Here is a 16,462-nt window from a genome sequence, read left to right as displayed (position 1 = left end):
GTTAAACAGGGATGTGTTATTGCCCTAACCTTATTCTCCATCTTCATCGCTATGATACTTCATCTTGTTGATGGGAAGCTTCCCATCGGAGTGGAAATCATCTATTGGACAGGTGGCAAGCTATTTAACCTCAACAGACTGAAAGCCAAAACGAAGGTTACAACAACATTTGTTATAGAACTCCAGTATGCTGATGACAATGTTGTCTGTGCGCATTCAGAAGAAGACCTACAAGCCACTCTAAACAGAAGCATACAAGAAGCTCGGCCTACAGAAGCATACAAGAAGCTCGGCCTGTCATTAAACATCGAGAAAACCAAAGTGCTCTTCTGGCAGACACCAGCCAACCCCTCCCCAATGACAGAAATACAGCTTAATGGTGTAACATTAGAAAATGTTGACCATTTCCACTACCTTGGCAGCCACCTCTCTACAAAAGTCAACATTGACACTGAATATACTGCAATATTATTAATATTGCAAATTATTAGTATTATTAGTGGAGTAATGGGTTAAACCCTTGTGCTCGCAGGACTGAAGACTGACAGGTCGCAGGTTTGAATCTGGGGACAGTGAGGATGAGCTCTATCTGATAGCTCCAGCTTCCCATGCGGGGATGTGAGAGAAGACTCCCACAAGGATGGTAAAACATCAAACTTCTGAGCATCCCCTGGGCAACATCCTTGCAGACAGACAATTCTCTCACACCAGAAGCGACTTACAGTTTCTCAAGTCGCTCCTGACAAAAAAAAGTAATATTACATATAATATATAATATACAATTATTATACTAGCCATCCCAAGCTATGCATTGCTGTGGCCCAGTCTGAGTATATGTGTTTTGTATGTGTATATGTGTGTGTTTGCGTATATATGCGTGTGGTTCAGAATATGTGCTGTAATGTATTTCTTATTTTTGGTTTTTTAAGTCTCTTCTGCTGTGTTTTCTAATGTTTTTATGAGTGATGGTCACTCCTTGGCCTGAGGGATGTATTGTGTCCAAATTTGGTGTCAATTTGTTCAGTATTTTTTGAGTTATGTTAATCCCTCAAACGAACATTACATTTTTATTTATATAAGTCTAGCCGTCCCATGCCATGCATTGCTGTGGCCAGTCTGTATATATGTGTTTTGTGTGTGTATATATGTGTTTATATGTGTGCATATATTTATGTATCTTTGTATATATGTGCATTTGTGTGTGTGTGTGTATATATATAGAGAGAGGTGTATATATGTGTGTGCATATGTGTATATGTAGATGTGTATATACGTGTGTATATATTTGTGTGTTTATATGTGTATATGTATATTGTGTACATGTGTGTGCTTGTCTATGCATATTTGTCTGTATGTGTGTGCATGTATGTGTGCATGTATGTGTGCATGTGTACATTTGTGTGTGTGTATGTATATATGTGTGTGCATGTATATGTATTTGTGTGTATATTTGTGTGTGCTTGGGTATATATGTGTGTGTGTGTGCATGTGTATATGAGTGTATATGAGTGTATGTGTATATCTATTTATGGTGCATTTTTTAAAGTAATGTTTATTGAGATTTTCTTAAAATATGCATATAGGTAAAAGTAGTGAAAAGAAAGAGAAAAGAAAAGAAAAAAAAGAAGAGAAAGGAAAAAAAGTAATAAAATAAAATAGGAGTGTCTCGAACTCCTGATGTCTTCTGAGAATCTTCTGTTCAATCTTGTTCTGGGAAAAATAAAGCTTCTTTATTTTATTTCTGTTCTCTTAATCTTTCCCTTCTTTTATTAGGTTTCATCCTCATTTCTCTTCTTCAGATTAAATCAACGTCTCTTTTTTTTCTTCCTTACATATTCAGTGACCTCTTTCCAGTCCGTTTCTTTTCTTCCAATTTCCTTATTTTTCAATATTAGAAAGGTGAGTCTATCTAAGTTGCTGATATCTAACATCTTTATTATGTTGTTGTTGTTCATTCGTTCAGTCGTCTCTGACTCTTCGTGACCTCATGGACCAGCCCACGCCAGAGCTCCCTGTCGGCCGTCACCACCCCCATCTCCTTCAAGGTCAGTCCAGTCACTTCAAGGATGCCATCCATCCATCTTGCCCTTGGTCGGTCCCTCTTCCTTTTGCCTTCCACTTTCCCAGCATAATTGTCTTCTCCAGGCTTTGCTGTCTCCTCATGATGTGGCCAAAGTACTTCAGCTTTGTCTCTACTATCCTTCCCTCCAATGAGCAGCTGGGCTTTATTTCCTGGAGGATGGACTGGTTGGATCTTCTCACAGTCCAAGGCACTCTCAGAACTTTCCTCCAACACCACAGCTCAAAAGCATCGATCTTCCTTCGCTCAGCCTTCCCTAAGGTCCAGCTCTCATATCCGTAGGTGACTACAGGGAATACCATGGCTTTGACTAGGCGGATCTTTGTTGCCAGTCTGATGTCTCTACTCTTTACTATTTTATCGAGACTGGACATTGCTCTCCTCCCAAGAAGTAAGCGTCTTCTGATTTCCTGGCCACAGTCTGCATCTGCAGTAATCTTTGCACCTAGAAATACAAAGTCTGTCACGGCCTCCACGTTTATTATATATGGTGCATTTTTTAGGGTTTTAATTCCATTCTGCCGGGGGGGGGGTGTTTTTAGGGGTGATGAACACTCGTAGGACTGTTAGGTGTATTGTGTCCAAATTTGGTGTCAATCCGTCCAGTGGTTTCTGAGTTATGTTAATCACACATTACATTTTTATTTACATAAGATTAAGATTATAATATATTGTTATATATAGATGACCCTTGGGAGCTCTACTAACTTGTGTCAGTTATGCAAAAACAAAACGAAGTTTAAGTTTTCTCATGCAAGGCAAGACATTGCATTTGCAAGAGTCCCAATGGAGAGTGAAGGGCTTCTTCCTGAACAGAAAAGCATGCTTGTCTTGGAATCTTCAGGGTTGCCATGGTTACGGCCCGGGCCCAGAAAGTAGGCGTGGCTAAGGCAGAGCAGTTTAGCTGGCGGTTGCTAAGGAAGCCTGCACACTGGCCTCTCTGTAAGTACACCTTAGCACTTATTAGGCGGGATTTAATCATTATTTATTATTATTGGCTAACCAAGAATCCCTCCCCCGCCCCCCCAGTTATGAATATATACTTGATAGGTATATAGAAAGAAATCACTTGAAAGGGTCGCAACGAATGAACACAAGCAGGGCGTCACGATAGAGGAAGTGGGCGGGATCATGCAAATTTCACACCAAGGGGGAGACGGGAAAAAAGTTGAAATTTCCGCAATGGAGAAAACACATAAAATCTAGGATTAAATAGTTTTTATATGAATGTGTCCACTTGGGTGTTGGAAAGTATTGGGTTTGTGGAGCACGTTGGAAAGGGTTGCTGAGCAGAAAGTGTAAATATGCTTCCAGATGCTTGCACGTCTTCACGGCGCTCCCCGTAACCTGAACTATCCTTGGAAGGAGGGACTTGGTCGGATTGGGAAGGCGTGGGTATCGCTTCTCGGCCTTTTGGCTAAGATCAAGTGTAGTATCTGTTCTTATCAGTTTAATATCTGATACGTCCTCTATTTGAGGACTATATATTAAATGGATTTTTGGGCCTGGGAGATGGAATAGGGGCTTGCTCCATCCACTCCACGCATCGACCTGGTATTGCAGTGCCTCCAGGAACGGTGCACCTCCCTCTGGGGGGAATAATATTGGTGCAAAGATAGATGAGAGTTGTAGTTTGGGTGCTTAGTAGACATTGCCTTGCTTCTAATGTAATGCAGTGTTTCCCCATTCCATTATTAGGTTCTTGTAGGTTTTTTCGGGCTATAGGGCCATGTTCTAGAGGCATTTCTCCTGACGTTTTGCCTGCATCTATGGCAAGCATCCTCAGAGGTAGTGAGGTCTGTTGGAAATAGGAAAATGGGTTTATATATCTGTGGAATGACTGGGGTGGGGCAAAGGAGCTCTCTGCTGAAGCTAGGTGTGAATGTTTCAGCTGACCACCTTCATTAGTATTTGAAGGCCTGGCTGAGCCTGGGAAAATGGAGAAGAGGGATCTTCTCACCTCTGCAGGAGTCTACCGTATACGATGCAGCTGTGGACAAGTCTACAGAGGGACCACCAAACGTAGCAGCATTGCCCGAAACACAAATTAGGGAACAAATTAGGGAACATGAAAGGCACTGCAGACTACTTCAACCAGAGAAGTCAGCCATAGCAGAGCACCTGATGAACCAGCCTGGACACAGCATATTATTTGAGAACACAGAAATGCTGGACCACACCAACAACCACCATGTCAGACTACACAGAGAAGCCATTGAAATCCACAAGCATGTGGACAATTTCAACCGAAAGGAAGAAACCATGAAAATGAAATCTGGCTACCAGTATTAAAAAACTCTAAAATTACAACAGCAAAACAGCAGAGAGGAAACAACCAGGCACATCTTAACACCTCTCAACAGAACATTTTCCCAGGCTCAGCCAGGCCTTCAAATACTAATGAAGGTGGTCAGCTGAAACATTCACACCTAGCTTCAGCAGAGAGCTCTTTGCCCCACCCCAGTCATTCCACAGATATATAAACCCATTGTCCTATTTCCAACAGACCTCACTACCTCTGAGGATGCTTGCCATAGATGCAGGTGAAACGTCAGGAGAAATGCCTCTAGAACATGGCCCTATAGCCCGAAAAAACCTATAAGAACCTAGTGATTCCAGCCATGAAAGCCTTCGACAATACATTCCATTATTCTTTTCACTGGGTAGCTATACTCTTTTCTGCATGCATTAGCTAATAGTTACCCATTGATGGCCCAGGGAAGGTATTAAGGGGCGCTATGAATTAGGTGCTAGTGATCACAACATTCTCTGGATGTGGGTGAACTGTTGTTCATTCGTTCAGTCGTGACCTCATGGACCAGCCCACGCCAGAGCTCCCTGTCGGCCGTCACCACCCCCAGCTCCTTCAAGGTCAGTCCAGTCATTTCAAGGATGCCACCCATCCATCTTGTCCTTGGTCGGCCCCTCTTCCTTTTACCTTCCACTTTACCCAGCATAATTGTCTTCTCTAGGCTTTGCTGTCTCCTCATGCTGGGTGAACTACAACTCCCGAAATCCAGAGCCAATACTTTCTCCAGAAGTTCTGTTGCTCATGGGGGGATATGTAGGAGCCGTCTTGGAAATTGGGTTACTGTGTGTGTTCTGGGATGTATGGCCATGTTCCTGAAGCATTATCTCCTGAAATTATTCCCATGTTTCACTCACAACATGGAAACTCCAGACAGCAAACAATCAGGGCCAGCTAACACCTGGGAGATGGCATAGGGGCTTGCTCCATCAACTCCATCAGTTTAATATCTGACCCCTGTGTCGGCAGGACTGAAGACCGACAGGTCGCAGGTTCGAATCCGGGGAGAGGCGGATGAGCTCCCTTTATCAGCTCCAGCTCCTCATGCGGGGACATGAGAGAAGCCTCCCACAAGGATGATAAAACACCAAATCCGGGCGTCCCCTGGGCAACGTCCTTGCAGACGGCCAATTCTCTCACACCAGAAGCGACTTGCAGTTTCTCAGGTCGCTCCTAACTGGAGCCCCCGGTGGCGCAGTGGGTTAAACCCCTGTTGCTCTTTATTTACTGTTCTGATTTGAGAGATTTAAAAAAATAGATGAGTGTTAATAATATTGCATCTGTGGCAGCCATCCTCAGAGAATAGATGCAGGCAAAACGTCAGCAGAGAATGCTTCTGGAACATGGCCAGACAGCCTGGAAATCTCACAATAACCCAACAATTCCGGCCATGAAAACCCCCAACAATACATTGAACAATATGATTCTCGTAGGTTCTCGCCAAAGACGTGCCCGCCACAAAGTGGGACATTTGAAGTGGATGCGAACAGCAGGAAGGCTTGATTCTGTAGCCTCGCCGGGATGGGGAAAGATAAGAAGAAAGACAGCAAAAAGGGAGAGAAGTCTTTGCCCCCGCCTGCAGCACATGATGCGCCCCTCGACGCCGGCAGCTCCCTACAGACCATTTTGGCAGCAGGAAATCAAGGGGACGATCAGCTGGCGGCCTCTTTGCTGGGCAAGGAGGAGCCGAAAGAGCCGGAAGTGGTGCCGGTCCCAGAGCCCATCGAGTACGAGGAGCCCATCCTCACGCGGCTCATTGTGGAAAGGTAAGCTCAGGAATTTCCCTGTGTTCTCCTATCTAATGCTCACCTTTGTTTGGCTAAATGACCTCGCTAAAATTAGGGTGCACATTGGATTTGCATCATACGGTGACCCCAAAGTGAACAGAGAATCCTGCTTTTCCATAGCAGACCTGTCACTCTCCATACACGCACTATCTTTCTCCTTCTTAATGGAGCAGAGCATAGGGGGTGAAGAGCATCTCTGTCTGTTACACTTTCTGGAATGTCATATGGTCACTTAAGTAAAGGTTTTGCCCTGACATTAAGTCCAGTCGTGTCCGACTCTGGGGGTTGGTGCTCATCTCCATTTCTAAGCCAAAGAGCCGGCGTTTTCAGTAGACACCTCCAAGGTCATGTGGCCAGCATGACTGCATGGAGCACCATTACCTTACTGCTGGAGCAGTATCTACTGATCTCCTCACATTTGCATGCTTTTTAATTGCTAGCTTGGCACAAGCTGGGGCTAACAGTGGGAGCTCACCCCACTCCCCGGATTTGAACCGGTGATCTTTTGGTCAGCAAGTTCAGCAGCTCAGCAGTTTAACCCACTGTGCCACTTATATAGGAATATTTTGCTGATGTAGTCCCAAAGTTGTAAATTGATGATAGACATCTTCCATCCTGGCCCCATCTCAGTTGCCTGGCCAGATGTTGATTCTTCATGATTGCTGTTAGCCTTTGTGTTGACTTCATTCTTAACATTGTAAACATTTCTTTTATCAGTGTCACAGTGCTTATCACAGTTGACTTTTTCAGTTCTCATTAGCAACTTTTAATTACAGTCCAGCAAGCAGGTAGTTAGTCATTGCAGGCCTTGGTGTCTCCAAAATTATTAGCTTTGATTCACCCACACATATCAAATCTATATTGATCAAATCTGCATATTGTTCCACCTTGTCTCCTGCCTGTGACATCAGTTGGGAACCCCTCCCGCTGCTGCTCTGGGACCAGAGTGAAAAAAGAGGGGCCAGGAAGACAGTTTCACCTGGTCTCCTATGATATTCTAATAATATAATACAATATAATATTATTATATATACATATATTATTTATAATATTATAATGTAATGCAATATAATACTACTAATAATAATATGATATTATAATTATATATTTTATATTACATGTAATATTACTAATAATATTACAATGTAACGGTATAGTACAATATAGTAATAAATAATACTGATATTGTGCTATGCTAATAATATAATATATTGTATGTATATATATATCTTGTAAGCTGCTCTGAGTCCCCTTCGGGGTGAGAAGGGCGGCATATAAATGTCATAAATAAATATTATATTTCTTGTGACACCTATTCTAAAGCATAGATGGCCCCCAAAGGCTCTCTTAGATCTGGATTGAACCCTGATTCGTTTGTTTTCCTTGTAGCTACGAAGGCGACAAAGTCCGTGGATTGTACGAGGGAGAAGGAATAGCATATTTTCAAGGGGGAAATGTATATAAGGTGGGTAGATTTCATTTTCAGCTGCATGTGTTCTATTTTCATTTTGTTTTGTTTTCCCCCAATATTTTTAATTTTCAAAAGAAAAACGGAAAAATAATCCTGCAGAAAAAAAGAAAGCAGCAATACTTATGTGTACATATAAACCTAGACATACTTCTCTTCACTGCCTTTATAATGCAGATCACTAACCTGTCCTTTTCTATTAATCTTATACTTTTTGGAGGTGCATCAATACCATTGATATTTAATTCTATTTTAATGTTTGTAGATTTTAAATGGCATTAGTAAGGTAAAGGTAAAGGTTTTCCCCTGACGTTAAGTCCAGTCGTTTTTTAATTAAAAAAATAAACTAGATACAAGTCCAGTCGTGTCCGGCTCTGGGGGTTGGTGCTCATCTCCATTTCTAAGCCGAAGAGCTGGCGTTGTCCTTAGACACCTCCAAGTTCATGTGGCCACTGGCATGTCTGTATGGAGTGCCATTACCTTCCCGCTGGAACAGTACCTATTAATCTACTCACATTTGCATGTTTTCAAACTGCTAGGTTGGCAGAAGCTGGGGCTAACAGCGGGAGCTCACCCCGCTCCGAGATTTGAACCTATGACCTTTTGGTCAGCAAGTTCAGCAGCTCAGCGGTTTAATCCACTGCGCCACCAGGGGCTCCTCAAATGGTATTGAAATGCTTGTAATGTAAGCCACTTTGAGTGTCCTTTGTGCTTGCCGTACTTGTAGAAGTATTGATGACCCTGTCTTTCCTTTTGAAGGGCATGTTTTCCGAAGGCCTCATGCACGGACGAGGAACTTACACGTGGGCGGATGGAGTGAAGTACGAGGTAAGGCAGTGTTGAATGGATTTACCTTAGAGCTGTTTATCTCTTTTGCAGAGAGCTTTGCTTCTGCCTAAGTGCTCCTTTGGAGGCTTTCAAACAGAGGCTGGGTGGCCATGACCAACAGAAAATTCTGGAAGGGTTTAGTGGGCATTGACCTTGAGTCTAGGAGTTGTAGTTCGCCTACATCCAGAGAGCATTGTGAACCCAAACAATGATGGATCTGGACCAAACTTGGCACAAATACTCAATATGTGCAAATGTGAACACTGGTGGAGTTTGGGGGAAATAGACCTTGACATTTGGGAGTTGTAGTTGCTGGGATTTATAGTTCACCTACAATCTAAGAGCATTCTGAACCCCACCAACGATGGAATTGAACCAATGTTGGCACACAGAATTCCCATGACCAACATAAAATACTGGAAAGGTTTGGTGGGCATTGACCTTGAGTTTAGGAGTTGTAGTTCGCCTACATTCAGAAAGCACTCTGGACTCAAACAATGATGGATCTGGACCAAACTTGGCACGAATCCTCAATATGCCCAAATGTGAACACTGGTGGAGTGTGGGGAAAATAGACCTTGACATTTGGGAGTTGTAGTTGCTGGGATTTGTAGTTCACCTATAATCAAAGAGCATTCTGAACTCCACCAACGATGGAATTGAACCAATGTTGGCACACAGAACTCCCATGACCAATGTAAAATACTGGAAGAGTTTGGTGGGCATTGACCTTGAGTTTAGGAGTTGTAGTTCACCTACATCCAGAGAGCACTGTGGACCCAAACAATGATGGATCTGGACCAAACTAAGACCATCAGAAATATATGTGTTCTGATAGTCTTTGCCGACCCCTCTGACACCCCCCCCCCCCGTGACCCCCCAGGGGTCCCACCTCCAGGTTGAGAAACACTGCCATATTATCTGATTTGAAGTGCACTATAAGTGTCTAAACTGCCATATAATCCAGTTTAAAGCAGATAACCTGGATTTTTTTATGGCAGTGTCGATGGGGCTGGAAGCAAGAACTGCGTTGTATGAGTTTGATGGAGGCAGGTCCTTGTAGCCAGGCTGCGCTTGTTGGTTCCTCTCCTAATGCTCCGTTTGTAAATTTATAAATAAAAAGAACTTTACATGGAACATTATACATCTTCTGTACTTGTAGAAAAATGATAAAAAATAATATCTCAAGAAAATAGAAACTCTGAGTTGCTGTGAGTGTTTTGGGCTGTATGGTCATGTTTCAGTAGCATTTCCTCCTGACATTTTGCCTGCATCTGTGGTTGGCATCTTCAGAGTTCTGTTGGAAGTGAGGCAAGTGGGGTGTGTGTGTGTGTGTGTATCTATATCTATATCTATATCTATTTCTATATATCTGTGGAATGATGTCCAGGGTGGGAGAAAGAACCGTTGTCTGGTTGAGGCAGGTGTGAATGTTGCAATTGGCCACCTTGATTAGCATTGCATAGTTTTTCAGCTTCAAGGTCTGGCTGCTTACTTCACAACATATTATTTGAGAATACAGAAATGCTGGACCACTCTCACAACCACCATGTCAGACTACACAGAGAAGACATTGCAATCCACAAGCATGTGGACAATTTCAACAGAAAGGAGGAAACTGTGAAAATGAACAAAATCTGGTTGCCAGCAATTAAAAAACTCTAAAATCAGGACAGTAAATAAAGAACAACACTAAAAAAAAAAACCAGGGAAATTCCAGACAGCAAACAATCAAGTGCTAGTTAACACCTCTCAAACTAAGGATGCCTCCAGGCACAACATATTTTGAATATGAATATATATGTTCAGTCTGTTAATGGAAACATTGGAAGGAAAGAAAACCTGGTCAGATATTTTATTTTTCTGAATGTTTATTTGTGAACAGAAAGACTTTGCAAAGATCTTGCTACTCTTCTTGATACAATAGACTTTTCAGTTTACATAAAACAGAAACATAATTTGGATGTTTTTGTCTAAGTATATGTTCATTATGGAAACATTTCTTTAGAGATGGATTGTATGTTTTTTACGTGCATAAATCCAATGTTTAAATGCCTTTGGCCAATTTCATGAAGTTGGTTCCTGTTAATTCTGTGTAATTTAATATATTATACCTTTTTCTTTCATATTTTATCTTTATTTCAGGTGTTCATATCTCTTTATAGATTATAAGTGTCAACTTCTTTCCTGGAGACCACTTAAATTAAATGCAAATCTATGTAAATACCCTCACTGATTTACTTTGCAGCTGCAAGGCTACTCAACATCTGGAAGGATTCTCCCAGACAGGAAGCAGCTAGATTTTGAAGCTGCTAGGCCATTCAGTGCTAATCAAGGTGGCCAATTGCAACAATCACACTTGCTTCAAGTAGACAAGAGTTCTTTTTCCTACCCTGGACATCATTCTGCAGATATATAAACCCCCCTTGCCTGGTTTCCAACAGACCTCACAACTTCTGAGGATGCCTGCCATAGATGTGGGTGAAACATCAGGAGATAATGCTTCTGTAACATGGCCAAACAGCCTGGAAAGCTCACGGCAACCCCAATTGAGTGCTAGTTAACACCGCCCAAACAAAGGATGCCTCCAGGCAACAACAGCCAGGCTACCTCTAATGCTGCAGCTTCATGGCTACTCCATGCTCTTCAAGCTTGCCAATTGCAGCGTTTACACTTGCTTCTCCCACCCTGGACATCATTCCACAGATATATATGCACTCAGTTTGCTTCCCTACCAACAGAACTTCTGAAGATGCCATTACCCACAGATGCAGGCAAAATATCAGGAGGGAATGCTACTGGAACATGGACATACAGCCCAAAAAACTCACAGCAACCCAGTGATTCTGGCCTCAAAATCCTTCAACAACACAAATAAAATATGCTTTGTTCCGGGAGCGAATCTCTCTCTTCTCTTCTTTGGATTTTAGGGGAACTTTGTCAAGAACCTGCAGATGCAGCACGGCAGCTACACTTGGCCCGATGGCAGCATCTACGAAGGGGAAGTGAAGGCCGGCATCCGGCACGGGTTTGGCATGTATAAGTGTGGCACGTACCCTGTTTCCTATATCGGCCAGTGGGTCGATGGCAAGCGTCACGGCAAGGTAATGCAAGCAGCAGCATCGCCTGGGTCAGGCATGGGCCCACTTGGACTCTCCAGGTGTGTTGGACTCCAACTCCCACCATTTCTAACAGCCTCGGGCCCCTTCCTTTCCCCCCTCAGCAGCTTAAACTACCACCAGCAATTTAGTATATCTTCTTTTCAGCAGATAAATATGTCAGAAATATTAAAAATTAACTAGGTATTTTTAATTACAAAAATGTGAGTCAAGCACTGAAAGGGTTAAATGGATGCAATGTCTCAGCAAACACCGCAATTCAATATAAACAAGTGTGCCTGTTAGCAGGTGGTTGTCAGTTTTAGTAGGCCTCAGAATGAGAATGCCTCAGTGTGAGAGGAATTTCCAGTGTGAAGGCTGCTGTGTGTAAAAAGCTACTGTGCTTAAGCGGCTGAGGGGGGAAAGGAAGGGGCCTGAGGCTGTTAGGAATGGTGGGAGTTGGAGTCCAAAATACCTGGAGGGCCCAAGTTGGCCTATGCCTGACCTACACTGTCCTAATTTGATTTCCAGGGCACCATTTACTACAACAAGGAAGGCTCCTCTTGGTACGAAGGGGACTTCGTCTACAATGTCAAAAGCGGATGGGGGATCCGATGGTGAGTTTCCCCCCAATCGCATCCCTTTTTTGTTTTTTGTTGTGTCAGGAGGAACTTGAGAAACTGCAAGTCGCTTCTGGTGTGAGAGAATTGGCCATCTGCAAGGACGTTGCCCAGGGGATGCCCGGTTGTTTTGATCCTTGTAGGAAGCTTCTCTCATTTCCTCGCATGAGGAGCTGGAGCTGACAGAGGGAGCTCATTTGCACTCTCCCCAGATTTGGACCTGCGACCTGTCGGTCTTCAGTCCTGCCGGCGCAAGTGTTTAACCCACTGCGTCACTGGGGGCTCCATAATTAAATCATAATTATGTAGCAGTTGAATGGGAGACCACCAAAAGTTTATTTAATTTTTTTCATGTCAGGAGCAACTTGAGAAACTGCAAGTTACTTCTGGTGTGAGAGAATTGGCCATCTGCAAGGACGTTGCCCAGGGGACGCCCAGATGTTTTGATGTTTTACCATCCTTGTGGGAGGCTTCTCTCATGTCCTCGCATGAGGAGCTGGAGCTGATAGAGGGAGCTCATCCGCCCTCTCCCCGGATTTGAACCTGTGACCTGTCGGTCGGCACAGGGGTTTAACCCACTTCAGCATCCTGATTGGTGCAGATCCATCTTATTTGGCGCAGCAGTAGGAATTGACTTGAAAGAGTAAATAAGAACACAAGGCTTCACGGAGAGAGGAGGGCCCAATTTTGCCCATAACTGGTCAAAAGCGAGAATTTCACCAAATCGGCAACCTGGGATACAATTTTCCGTACAATTTTTCACATTACCCTTGAAGCACTCCTGGTGACACATCTCCATCAACAGCAGAGGGGAGTGGAATGGTTTTGCTAATATAAATGCTTATTTATATTGTTTCTTGTATCTTATTTTTTATATTTTATTATTGTTATATGTTGTTTATTTGCATTGCTGTATTGTTGGGCTTGGCCTCATGTAAGCTGCCCTGAGTCCCCTTTGTGGAGATGGTGGCAGGGTGTAAATAAATAAATTATTATTATTATTATTATTATTATTATTATTATTTGCTTCCCACTTTGCCTGAAAAGCTTTCCCGTCACTCTATTTGCATTGCTGTATTGTTGGGCTTGGCCTCATGTAAGCCGCCCTGAGTCCCCTTTGTGGAGAGGGTGGCAGGGTGTAAATAAATAAATTATTATTATTATTATTATTATTTGCTTCCCGCTTTGCCTGAAAAGCTTTCCCGTCACTCTATTTGCATTGCTGTATTGTTGGGCTTGGCCTCATGTAAGCCGCCCTGAGTCCCCTTTGTGGAGATGGTGGCAGGGTGTAAATAAATAAATTATTATTATTATTATTATTATTATTTGCTTCCCACTTTGCCTGAAAAGCTTTCCCGTCACTCTATTTGCATTGCTGTATTGTTGGGCTTGGCCTCATGTAAGCCGCCCTGAGTCCCCTTTGTGGAGAGGGTGGCAGGGTGTAAATAAATAAATTATTATTATTATTATTATTATTATTTGCTTCCCACTTTGCCTGAAAAGCTTTCCCGTCACTCTATTTGCATTGCTGTATTGTTGGGCTTGGCCTCATGTAAGCCGCCCTGAGTCCCCTTTGTGGAGATGGTGGCAGGGTGTAAATAAATAAATTATTATTATTATTATTATTATTATTTGCTTCCCGCTTTGCCTGAAAAGCTTTCCCGTCACTCTTTGCATTGCTGTATTGTTGGGCTTGGTCTCATGTAAGCCGCCCTGAGTCTCCTTTGTGGAGATGGTGGCGGGGTGTAAATAAAGTTGTTGTTGTTATTATTATTATTATTATTATTATTTGCTTCCCGCGTTGCCTGAAAGGCTTTCCCGTCACTCTATTTGCATTGCTGTATTGTTGGGCTTGGCCTCATGTACGCCGCCCTGAGTCCCCTTTGTGGAGAGGGTGGCGGGGTATAAATAAAGATTTATTTATTATTATTATTATTATTATTATTATTATTATTATTTGCTTCCTGCTTTGCCTGAAAAGCTTTCCCGTCACTCTATTTGCATTGCTGTATTGTTGGGCTTGGCCTCATGTAAGCCACCCTGAGTTCCCTTTGTGGAGATGGTGGCGGGGTATAAATAAAGTTATTATTATTATTATTATTATTATTATTATTATTATTATTTGCTTCCCGCGTTGCCTGAAAGACTTTCCCGTCGCTCGGCCTCCTGCACAGCTCAAGAGGGTGGCGAAAGGATTACGCTTTACGAGAGCGGCAGTGGGCAGGATTATGCAAATTTCACACCAAGGGGAAGACGGGAATTGTTTTGAAATTTCTACAGTGGACAAAACTCATAAAATCTAGGATTAAATTGTTTCTATATGAATGTGTCCACTTGGGTGTTGGGAAGTATTCAGTTTGTGGAGCACATTGGAAAGGGTTGCCGAGCAGAAAGTGTAAATATGCTTCCAGATGCTTGTACGTCTTCACAGCGCTCACCATAACCTGGAATATCCTTGGAAGGAGGGACTTGGTGGGATTGGGAAGGCGTGGGTATCGCTTCTCGGCCTTTTGGCTAAGATCAAGTGTAGTATCTGTTCTTATCAGTTTAATATCTGATACGTCCTCTATTTGAGGACTATATATTAAATGGATTTTTGGGCCTGGGAGATGGAATAGGGGCTTGCTCCATCCACTCCACGCATCGACCTGGTATTGCAGTGCCTCCAGGAACGGTGCACCTCCCTCTGGGAGGAATAAGCATGGTGCAAAGATAGATGAGAGTTGTAGTTTGGGTGCTTAGTTAAACATTGCCTTGCTTCTAACGTAATGCAGTGTTTCCTCATTCCTTTCTTCTTTTCACTGGGTATCTCTCCTTTCTGCATGCATTACCCAATAGTTACCCATTGATGGCCCAGGGAAGGTCTCTTGTACTGCTTTGTTGTTGTTGTTGTTGTCAGCCGTCACCACCCCCAGCTCCTTCAAGGTCAGTCCAGTCACTTCAAGGATGCCATCCATCCATCTTGCCCTTGGTCGGCCCCTCTTCCTTTTTCCTTCTACTTTCCCCAGCATAATTGTTACTACTTCTTGTACTGCTATGTATTAGGAAATAGTGTTCGCAGTGCTCTCTGGATGTGGGTGAACTATAACTCCCAACATCCAGAACCAATCCCCTCCCCACATCCATCCAGTGTCTTCTGTTGGACATGGGGAGGATCTGTGTGCTATCACAGGTTTCTCTGAAAGTTAGAACTATCTTGGAAATTGGGTTGCTGTGAGTCTTCCAGGTTAAACTACTGAGCTTGTTGAGCTTGTTGACCGAAAGGTCACAGGTTCAAATCTGGGGAGTGGTGTGAGCTTCCGCTGTCAGCCCCATGTTCTGCCAACCTAGCAGTTCGAAAACATGCAATTGTGAGTAGATAGATAGGTACCACTCCGGTGGGAAGATTTTTTTTTTGTTGTGTCAGGAGTGACCTATGCTGTGAGGGAATTGGCCGTCTGCAAGGATGTTGCCCAGGGGAGGCTGGATGATTTGAAGTTTTATCATCCTTGTGGGAGACTTCTCTCATATCCCCGCATGAGGAGCTGGAGCTGATAGAGGGAGCTCATCCGTGCTCTCCTTGGATTCGAACCTGTGACCGTTCGGTCTTCAGTCCTGCCGGCACAGGGGTTTAACCCACTGCGCCACCGGGGGCTTCCGGTGGGAAGGTAACTGCTCCATGCAGTCATGCCAGCCACATGACCTTGGAGGTGTCTACGGACAACACTGGCTCATCGGCTTAGAAATGGAGATGAGCACCACCTCCCAGAGTCAGACACGACTGGACTTAATGTCAAGGGAAAACATTTACCTTTACCTATGGCCATGTTCCAGAAGCATTCTCTCCAGACATTCTTTCCCCTGTTTCACCCACAACAGGGGAATTCCAGACAGCAAACAATGATGAGCAGTTAACATCTCCCAACAAAGGATTCCCCCAGGCAGTAACCAGCCAGGCCTTGAAACTGCAAGGCCATTAAATGCAAATCATGGTGGCCAATTGCAACATTCGCACGTGCCGCAAGCAGACCAGAGTTCTTTTCCCCCCACCCTGGACATTCCACAGACATATAAACCTCACTCAATTAGGTTTCAACAGAACCCTCAACCTCTGAGGATGCCTTCCATATTTGTGAGTGAAACCTCAGGAGAGAATGCTTCTGGAAGATGGCCATACAGCCAGGAAAACTCACAGCAGCCCGCTCATCTATTTTCCCATCAGAAATATTCTCCCAAAAAGGGAGCTGCACAAGTCAAACCTATTCAACTTGTATGCAGAACACATAATGTGATG

At 43.5% G+C, this 16,462-nt stretch overlaps 1 protein-coding gene and 2 non-coding genes across 3 annotated transcripts in view; all 3 read left to right on the top strand.

Annotated features, from left to right (window-relative positions):
* The first annotated feature begins 3,477 nt into the window (after nt 1-3,477).
* LOC132782189 (U2 spliceosomal RNA) lies at nt 3,478-3,668 on the top strand. Its single transcript, XR_009632035.1, has one exon. It is a non-coding gene; the product is annotated as a U2 spliceosomal RNA (small nuclear RNA).
* Nucleotides 3,669-5,877: 2,209 nt separating this feature from the next.
* Nucleotides 5,878-16,462, top strand: part of LOC137094830 (radial spoke head 10 homolog B2-like) — a 40,193-nt gene continuing 29,608 nt past the window's right edge. The window contains exons 1-5 of the mRNA XM_067460718.1: nt 5,878-6,154; nt 7,565-7,640; nt 8,403-8,471; nt 11,402-11,575; nt 12,101-12,186. Coding sequence (XP_067316819.1) covers nt 5,910-6,154; nt 7,565-7,640; nt 8,403-8,471; nt 11,402-11,575; nt 12,101-12,186 — 650 coding nt within the window. The 5' untranslated portion in view covers nt 5,878-5,909. The remainder of the gene's footprint in view (nt 6,155-7,564; nt 7,641-8,402; nt 8,472-11,401; nt 11,576-12,100; nt 12,187-16,462) is intronic.
* Nucleotides 14,684-14,874, top strand: LOC137095027 (U2 spliceosomal RNA). Its single transcript, XR_010908762.1, has one exon. It is a non-coding gene; the product is annotated as a U2 spliceosomal RNA (small nuclear RNA).

Source organism: Anolis sagrei, chromosome X, assembly GCF_037176765.1.
Source record: "Anolis sagrei isolate rAnoSag1 chromosome X, rAnoSag1.mat, whole genome shotgun sequence".
In the NCBI taxonomy this organism is placed as follows: Eukaryota; Metazoa; Chordata; class Lepidosauria; order Squamata; family Dactyloidae; genus Anolis; species Anolis sagrei.
The sequence above is the reverse complement of the archived record's forward strand: the minus strand, read 5'-3'. Positions and strand labels throughout refer to the sequence as shown.